Source organism: Octopus bimaculoides, chromosome 24 (genome assembly GCF_001194135.2).
Source record: "Octopus bimaculoides isolate UCB-OBI-ISO-001 chromosome 24, ASM119413v2, whole genome shotgun sequence".
Lineage (NCBI taxonomy): Eukaryota > Metazoa > Mollusca > Cephalopoda > Octopoda > Octopodidae > Octopus > Octopus bimaculoides.
The window spans coordinates 2405277-2415453 of NC_069004.1; the positions used below are offsets into that span (position 1 = coordinate 2405277).

Sequence of the window (10177 nt, forward strand, 5' to 3'; positions counted from 1 at the left end):
CGTCAATTAATAATAGAATTATATATATATATATATATATATATGATGATGAATATTTTTTTTTTTTATGTATTAGTTGCTACACTGAAAACGTTTTCTGAGTTAGCATTTAGAACTTATAATTACAATATAAATCAAATGTATTCAACCACGAGAGTATTAACGAACGAGCTTGTTGCACTACACACTGCAAGTATTCTGAATGATACCCCAGAAGGATCAGAGGCAGAATTGAACCTGGCAGAGTTTGAACTCAGAATGTAAATAGCTGGAACAGATAACTGCTTGGCATTTTTCCTGATGCTCTAACGACCCCACTAATCCATTAATCAACGATAACAAAAACCCTTTTTTATTTTATTCTCCTAGGTTGGTGCAACTTGATGAAACTAAGATGGACAGAATGTTTATATGCTTTCCAAAGGTGAGCTTTGCTAATTTCATCTTATTTACCTTTCGTTGCTCGTTTTTGTAGACCTGATGAGAGTCATCATCATCATTGTCATCAGTGTGGAGCTCAGGATGATTATAGTGGTGATGGTGATGATTGTCGTGTCCGTTTTGCTTCTTGGCCCAGTACCATGTCAGTCAATAGACCCAACACCCTGCTTGTTTCATCTCACCATTTCTACCCAGCCCTTTTTTCTAATTCTTAGTTTTCTTCCTCTGTATGGGTAACGGGGTGCTCCCCACCCCATTGCACCTGTGCCAGTGGAACGATAAAAGCAACATCCGAGCATGGTCGTTGCCAGGGGCCACTGACTGGCTCCCATGCCAGTGGCACATAAAAAGCACCATTCGAGCGTGATTGTTACCAGCATCGTCTTACTGGCACTTGTGCCGGTGGCACGTGAAGAACATCATTCGAGCGAGGTCGCTGCCAGTGCTGCTGGACTGGCTCCTGTGCAGGTGGCACGTAAAAAACAGGTGTGGTTGGCATTAGGAAGAGCATCCAGCTGTAGAAAGTCTGCCAGATCAGATTGGAGTCTGGTGAAGCCATCTGGCTCGCCAGTCTTCAGTCAAACCATCCAACCCATGCCAGCATGGAAAGCGTATGTTAAATGATGATGATGATGATGATGATTATTATTATTATTATTATTATTATTCTTTCTGTTTCAGACTTCGGGATGAATCCAAATGGTCCAAGTGTTATTACTCTTATCTTCTAGCTGGTGAGTTGGTTTTGCTTTCTCTCTTTTTCTCTACCTGTTTCTTCCTTTTTCCCCCTCTTTTACACACACACACACACTCTCTCCCACACACACACTGTTTCCCTCTCTATCTCTCTGTCCTTTCTCTATTTCCCTTCCTCTTTTCCATTCTCTTCTCTTTATATCCTTGTATTTTCTTCTGCTTCTGCATCTCTTCCTCTATTCTCTTTCTCTCTTTCCATCATGCTTTATCTGTCTGTCTGTCTCTCAATCTCAGTTAATTAATAATTAACCTTTTTGTTACCCTATTTCTTTTGAAATACTCTGAATTTGTTTCAATTAATTTCAAAAATAATGAAGAATTTAGAAAAATTTACCCTGTCATTATTAAGCTAATATTTGGAACTTAAATTTTGAATAAAAGGTCACTTTAAATCACAAAATATGTCTCCTAGATCCCGGATAGTATTTAAAGGATTAAACTAACCCCATTCACATCCCTCTATACACCTTATCAATACATGATACTTGAACTGTGATTCTTTCTTCCAGTTTGTCATGGATCCCTGGGGGACACTGAGGATGCCCAGAACATTTTCCAAGATGTGCCAAGCCTTGTGCGAAGCAAGAACAATCAGATTGAATCCTTTGCATCACATCGAGTAAGTTACCTTTTTCTTTTAAAGTAATTTTTTTTAATGTTTTTTTTTTTTTTTTACTTTTATTAGCTGTTTTATGGCAGGCACCATAGGTGCAAGAGCTACACTTTCTATTAGCTCCAAAATTCAAGAAACATGGTTTCATTGTAGCTTAGTAATTTTCTTCCTAATTATTTTGCTAATTAATGGATGTTACTCCACTGTTTGGCAAAGGGTCAGTCTGTCACTTTCTCTTGCCTTCTACCTCCCTCCCTAGCTCTTCCTCTCTCTTTGTCTCAAGTGTATGTGTGTTGGCTCAGTGGTTAGTGCATCAGGCTCACAATCATGAGGTACTGAGTTCGATTCTCAGACCGGGTTGTGTGTTGTGTTCTTGAGCATAGATATTGCAATACCTGGAGACGTACACATAAGTGACAAAGAACTAGAAAAGATTGAAAAGTACAGAGTACCAAAAGACGAAATTGTAAGAATGTGGAGTGTGAGGAGAGTGTCTGTCATTCCAGTAGTTGTAGGGGCACTCGGAGTACTAGGAACCAAGTTCAAGAAATATGTCAGAGAAATCGGAATTGACATGAGAGCAGAGGAAGCCCCGAAAAACTGCTCTGCTGGGGACAGCTAGGATTTTGAGATTGGTACTTGGATGTTGAATGTCTCCCATGATGATTAATGACCAAGTATCAAGGCTTATAATGTGTGGAAAGAGACCCCGTGAGACTCTGACGGCAGACTGCTGTCCGCTCTCACAGAATCTGCCAGAACAAACACGACCAAACGTTCTGAGACGTAAAGCAATGATAATAATAATAAAAACCCACATTTAAGAGGAATGTGTATGAAATGTGATGTTCTACACACACACACACACACACACACAAACATTCACATACCTCCTTTTCACCCCTTCCTTCCTTATTCATCTATCACCCCTTTCTTTCTCTCATTGCTATTACTTTCTCTCCTCTCCCTTCACTTGTATTACTCTTTCTCCTACTCTGTCCTACTCTTATTCTGTGATGTTTGGACAAATATACATATATATATACACACACAAATATATATGTGTATATATATATATATATATATGTATATATATATATATACATATATATATATATATAATGTACAAATATATGAAAACACTATGCTCATTATTTTATTAGGAGATTATTTTTCTTTAATGCAATAAATTTTTTCCTTTCTCTATTTTCAGGCTGAAAAAATGAAGAGCAATCAAGTCACGCAAGAATTTTGCAAACTTTTCACTCTTGAATTGGTCTTCCTTTGGCATGCACTACCTACCTGCACTGACGATGAGTTACGTCGAATGCTTACAGGTGAGAAGATATTGAAGGGCTGCACTGTGTCCTGTGCATCACTATTACAGCAGTCTCTGTCCAGGACTCTTTCCACAACCACCTTCATCTTCAAAACATCTGTCCATGACCAGTCTGGAGCAATTCATCAGTTTCTGTAGCATTTTTATCTAGTTTAACCCTTTCGTTACCGTATTTATTTTGCGATACTTTACGTTTCTTTCAATTATTTTAAATATAACAAAGAATTTAGTAAAATAACTTAGTTACCATTCAGCTAGTGCTAGGAACATAAATTGTGACTAAGGTTTGGTGGAAGATTATAATTCAAAACTTATGAAAATAAGATATATTTGTACTACAGAGACAGAGTTGGTTCCAGCCGAGTTGGTATCGAAAGGGTTAACACAAAACTTTATTATGTAGTGAGCTTCCAAATGTCTCGAACGTTTCTGCAAACCAGTCAGCTGTGGCAAGCTGTGTTTAGTAAGGTGTATTCAAAGTGTTGTTACATCAGTCTCCTTCAGTCTGGAATATCAAAAGTCGGCAGGTCAGCTTATTAAATGTATAATAATGATATACAGAAATTATAATAATCTAGGACAGTTATAACTGCCTCTGCTAAAGAAAGTCTCAAAACTTCTGTAATGCACCTTTTACAAATGTGATATGGTCTACCAACAGTAACTTGAAACTTTACAACTCATTTGACTCATGCCAGCATGAAAAGCATATGAATGGTGGTGGTGGTGGTGGGTGCAAAGGAGGAAGAGTTACAAACAATATGTCAATGTCTTATGTGGTGGTGGTGGTGGTGGTGGTGGGCGGGGGATTTACATCATGCGTTTAGCATTACTTTAAGTTGATTTGCTGGCTCTATCAGATAAGATTAGCTTGAACACTGATCTATTGGATAAAATTAACTGGGGTACTGTGGCCTTCTGGATAAGATTGATTAGGACACTAGTCTAGCAAATAACTTCTCGTGTTTTATGTTCAACTCTATTGTGTTTGTTGCATCTGATGCAATCTATTCCGATTAATAAACATGTGCTTGGGTATGGCTGTGTGGTTAAGAAGTTTGCTTTGCAACCACATGGCTTCAGGTTCAGTCCCACTAGGTAGCACCTCAGGCAAATGTCTTTTTACTATATCCCTGGGCCAATCAATGCATTATGAGTGAATTAGGTCGGCGGCGGCGTTTAATCGTGTGTCCGATAATTTATTTGGTTTCTTCTTGACCATTTCTTTCCCTCTGTCCGTGTTTAATGCCTCTGATGATTAATGAGGCCGATTCTTGCATGGAAGTATCTGTTGCAAAGTTCACAAAGGATCCGTGGTGGAGGCTTTGGTTGTTGTAGCCTCCATTTTCTTAGGTAGAATTAGATAAACAGAAATAGTTTGTTTTTAATGAAGCAATCCATGGTAGGTCCAGTAGCCAAGAAGCGTAAGAGAGTTCCAAAAAAGGGCATGTCAAAAATCACATCTGCATTCATTTTGGGAGTTCACTGCTGCAGTCTAATTGCAAGTTAAAGCGCATCTCGGCAATGACCCCCTCATCAAGATGAACAGAACCCGCTAGGAATTACACAATCAAATCGTTCACCAGGTGAATGATATATTTTGATATATTTTTAATTAAGGGGTAAAAAAGTTTTTAGTTGATTGATTTGTTTTACTAATTCATTTTGATCACAGTGGGATTGAACCTGAAGCCGCATGGTTAAAAAGGCAACTTCTTAACTACAGCCATGCCTGTGCCTATCATATTGTTTGCAATTATTATTTTTCCTGTTTTAATTATGTTTGATAAACTTACAAGTGTTTTATATTGTTATGTTTGTGCAGTTTGTGAGAGTCAAACAGATGCTCGGATATTCCACTTGAAGTGTCTTCTAGAAGGTACCATCCATAAGGAACTTGGTGATACAGAACTTGCCATTCAGGTAAGAAGCAACTGGCCATTTCCTGTCAACAACAGTTTTGTGTTCTTAGAGCTAATTCTTAGTTTCGCTTTCTTTAGCATTAAATTATACGAACGATAAAGTCTGTCATTTACATTTATTAGTATTCTTCTCAGCAGAAGAAACAAACTCTTCCATCATCGGAATTTGGACAACAATAATAATTGTTACATATTGGACTTTCGGAAAGCCTTGAATATTTTTATCATTCCACTTATAAATTGTATCAGTAAAGTACATGTCAGCAAGTATGATGTTCTTTGTTGTTTGCATGAATAGAATATTGAATTAAGAAGAAGCAAAAGAATTGACCAATGATAAATATGTCTGACAACTCTTGTAAAATGAATGCTTATTGTTGTTGCAGTATTTGGAGGAAGCACTGGCTAGGTGCAGTGGGAAGAAAGATGATGTGCATGTTGCTGCATTTTCACTCTATGAACTGGCTTCCATTTATATTACAGATGAGGTAAGACTGCAATTCTGCTTCAAACTAATCACGTCTCTGATACCAGCTTTATGTCAGAAAAGGGCTTTCTTTCTTTCTCTTTTTTGTACAATTGGATTTGGATGTTTTTCCTTTTTTTTACTTACCCCTTTGTCTTTCCCTTGGATAACATCGGTAGCGAGGAGATGAGAGGCTGTTATGCATGGGTGACTGCTGGTCTTCCATAAACAACTTTGCCCGGACTTGTGCCTCGGAGGGTAACTTTCTAGGTGCAATCCCATGGTCAGTCATGACCAAAGGAGGTCTTTACCTTTTATCTGATCCAGATCAGATTGGAGCCTGGTGCAGCCTCCTGGCTTGCCAGTCCCCAGTTGAACCATCCAACCCATGCCAGCATGGAAAACAAACATTAAACAATGATGATGATGATTATTATTTTTCTATCATTATCAAATACTATCTTACCCCAGTCCTTTTGTATAATTTTCACAGTTGTAGCATTTTTTTTTATGTGTTCGCATGTTATTCATGTCTCCTTAATATTTAAAATGTTTTTTTTTTTATAATTTCTATTTCCAGCCTGCCAAATCAATACAGTTGTTACAGTGTATTAAGGTATGTTTTACATCTCTACCCAGTCAATGTCTACCATATTTTCCAGCATACAAGTGAATGTAGCATATAGTGTAAACACGTAGAGTAAGCATTGAAACATCTCCATCATCTTCGCAAATCCTGCAGCATTTCACAAGTGACTTTTCCTTCTCCAAGATTGTCTCGGTGTAGAAGTTGACCTACGTTTTTTGGGTTGGAAATCTTGGTCTGAAAGATTCAACTTGTTTGCCGGAAGATACAGTGGTGTCTTTGTCAGAAGAAGAATTGGGATGTGTGTAAAATGATAATGATTACTATTGTTATTGATGTTTTGCTCCCTGGTCAGTCTTTTTTTTTGTGAACTTTTGTGATCAATGCTATACCAGCAGTGTTATTCCAGTCTTTGTAAAACATAGTGCATTCACTTTTTAAAGACATGTTCGGATTACTACTGTACACATTCAGACTTCTGTCAGCATGGACAACAGACACTAAACGATGATGATGATGAACTCATAAAACAAAATAAGCCGAATATGCTCCTTTGTCACTTCCATTGTAATTTTGAAAAAATAAACTGTTAAAATCGAGCTGCACTCTTCAAAACTTGCACTAAGAATAAGGACATGGTAAAATTACTACCTGCTTTTATAGCAAGTTGATGCAGGTAGTTTATCCCGCCTCCTCTGACTTTTAGTTCATGCATTTGAAAGAACCATATTATATATGAGATGACCCAATATATATATATATATATATATATGTATATATATGTGTGTGTGTGTTTGTGTGTCTATATTGTTTTTTGTTATATTTATTGATATGCTTTTTCCTGCTGTCTATTGGTTTATTTACCTGTCTGTTGGTCTGTGTATTGTTACCTGATCCTTTTCTTTCTCTGTCTTTTATAGGAGAAGTACAAAGATTATCATTTTGAAAACCGTTTAACAGTGAGGGCCAACAACATGCTACGGAACCTGAAACCAGCTGGCTAGAAGTGGGGACTTGGTTGATTGATGTATGGCTATTTTAGAATTCTCTGGAGTGAAGTCTGGGCAATCACAACAACAACAACAACAACTACTACTATATTGATGGTGGGGGGAAGGAGGAGAGGACTATCACTTCTGTCCCTCTGTCCCCTCCTTGCCTTGCCGTTGGATTGCCATACACACATATTCTGTTGCAAACTTACCCAGGGCTCTGTAAAGCAGCCAGTTTTCTTATATTTGTTGTTGTTTTACTTTTTTTATCATACCACTGGCAGAAGTCACATGTCCTTGTCCTAGCCAATAGACACAAGCCACCTAAAAACACCCACCACACCCCACCCCACATACACACCGTTTTCTTTGTTTTTTTAAAAAATATTTTTCATTATTATTTTTGTTGGTTTTATTAGTGAATAAATGCCATCCCATCCTTTTCTCTCCTTCCCTCACTCTCTCTCATTACATACTCACATTATACACACACACACACACACATTCTGATGTTTTTTTCCCTTGTTTCACTTTTTACTACCATTCTAGTCACACCAAACATTGTTGCCTCTCGTTATTATAGAAGTTTGTTTTGTTTTATTTTATTTTTCTTGGGTCCCCTTTTACTTCAAAAATTATTTTTAATGCACATATGTGTGTTCAAGTATGTATCTGTGAGTATTAATATACATACATACATTATATATATATATATATATATATATATATATAAAATGTCTGTTTGTATGGAGTTTTCTTTGTAGAGAGTGATAGAACTTCACGTTTGACAGACAAGGTTTTTTTCTTTTTCACATCTACTTTGCACTGCGAAGGATCTGCTGTATAAGTTTTTGTCATCTGTCCATGATAAATCCACATTTTTGATAGTCAAGCTCTTTGGTATAGACCAAGGGACTACAGAAGCCTTAAAACTCAAACGCAACCCGACCATGCTGATGTCTTTGATTCAAGAGGTTTTTATTTTTCTGCAATTTCACATCTTTTACTACTTCTCTTTTTTTATTTCTGATAGATTACCAAAACACTTGAGAGTTGAGGTGCCACTGGTAATGGATTTTAAGGAGACACTGCTGCTCTTTGAAGAATATAATTCTCTTTGGCTTTAAAGTTACCTTTGGTTTTTGTTGCAATACTAGCTATTCCAGAAAACAGTTTACCGTAGTCAGTTGAAAGTATAGAAATCACTTCTGCTGGTTTCACATATTTTATCTTTCTTCACAAAGTAACATCTTTTGTTGGACATAGATTCCAATTGAGTTGATTTTTATATTAGATTTAGCTTTTGATGCTCTCCTTTATAATTAACGATCTTATTCATAAGTAAATCCTATTTGCTTTTTGGTCTTTCTTCTTTCAGACTTGATATGTCACCTTATACAAGTCTTTTCACTCTCAGAGCTACCAGCTAAGCCCTTTTTACCTTGTCTGGTTTGCTTTTACTGTGCTGACCACATTGTTTTTTTTGGGGGGGGGGGGTTGTAAACTTCCTTATTGAAGTTCCACCTTCTCCTCATTCTCTGGTACCTGATGAACCCTTCTTGGCAAGCAGTTATGTTTGTCAGAAACATTTATAGTATTATTGTATTGAGCATCACTTTTTTTTTTCCAGAGTCTGAGCTTCTTTGAATTCATTTTATTTGCCCTCTTGAACATTATCATCTTTATTAGTCTGGGATTTTATTATTATTATTATTATTATTATTATTATTATTATTATTGTTTTTAACCAAAGATTCCTTATCATTTTTCACAAATCTCTTTTGAGATCAGATTGGTTCTGGATAAGATTTCTTCATGACATCACTTGCTGTATCTTCTTATACTTCAGTGTATCAGTGTATTGATCTAAATGTTATAGATTGAATATTTAAAAGTTAGTCAGGAGAGTAGGAGCAGTTTCCATGACTTTTGCAGGCTCTCTGGAACCGGTGAGATTACTGCCATTGATGCTCAGCTTGAACATTTGAAGGTCAATATTTGCAGAGAAAAAACATGTAATTGTAAGAGGAATTACAGACAGTTGGTGTTCTGAAGAGAATGGACTGGACAAAATGTTTTGTGCTAGGTCTGGCAGGGAAAACATAGTGAGGGTGATAGAAGATGGAGTCGGATAAGGCTGAGCAGAAAGCTATGCAAATAGCTACTTGACAAGAACAGAAGCTGTTGTAAGTAGTGGCAGATGATACAGTGGAGGGGAGCTTCACATCTGTGAAATAATGATTGTAGCATATTTGCTGAGAGATAATCAAATACTATGGAGGCCTAGCATTGTAGCAAGTTTGAAGGTGGTTTTGTTAGTTATGTGTTGTTTCATGATTAGTAGATAGACTGATTATTGTTGATTATTTTTGACATTCCATGATGAAATCTTATCTAGAACCAAATGAATTTATTGATCATTTCTACCAGTCTGCTGTACCAAACAATCAACCAACACAGGAGCAACCCATACAAGAACCTATCAAGTTGTAACATGGGTTCAACAGATTACAAATTTAGAGTTTTATTCAGTGACTTACTCACTCCAAATTGTTTTGATGAACTAAAAAAAAAAAAAAAACATTAAATTTTTCATACAACAATAAAAACTATTTTGTTTTCTTTCCTTTTTTCTGTTTCGTTTTGTTTCGTTTGTTTTAATGCCATTCTATTGCAACAACTAACAAGAACACCGAAAGGTTTGCAGTGTAATGACTTGAATTCCTTGGAATATCTATAAAATTAAAAGTAACTTCATTAGCAACATTTCTTTGTACCAAATACAGCAAGAATACACAGACATTTCAACCATTATCTTGTATTAAATATAACAAGAGCACATGAACCAGAACTTTTTGCCATTATTTTCTGCTGCAAGGCCATTCAAATGTTTGCAGAGTAATGGCTGAAACTGCCTGAAACAATAATAAAGATAATAGTAACATTTTCTTGTTCCAAATATAAAAAAACACACGCATCTTTTACCAGTTTCTTGTATTAAACACTACAGAAATACATGAATTGAAACTTTTACCATTATCTTCTACCAAGTACTACAAGAA

The 10177-nt window shown here is 36.4% G+C and overlaps 1 protein-coding gene across 1 annotated transcript in view; it reads left to right on the forward strand.

Moving 5' to 3' along the window:
* The window catches only part of LOC106877535 (tetratricopeptide repeat protein 39C), a 38907-nt gene extending 29161 nt beyond the window's left edge, over nt 1–9746 (forward strand). The window contains exons 7-14 of the mRNA XM_014926460.2: nt 370–424; nt 1123–1175; nt 1707–1816; nt 3024–3147; nt 4975–5072; nt 5458–5559; nt 6118–6153; nt 7044–9746. Coding sequence (XP_014781946.1) covers nt 370–424; nt 1123–1175; nt 1707–1816; nt 3024–3147; nt 4975–5072; nt 5458–5559; nt 6118–6153; nt 7044–7127 — 662 coding nt within the window. The 3' untranslated portion in view covers nt 7128–9746. The remainder of the gene's footprint in view (nt 1–369; nt 425–1122; nt 1176–1706; nt 1817–3023; nt 3148–4974; nt 5073–5457; nt 5560–6117; nt 6154–7043) is intronic.
* The last annotated feature ends 431 nt before the right edge of the window (nt 9747–10177 follow it).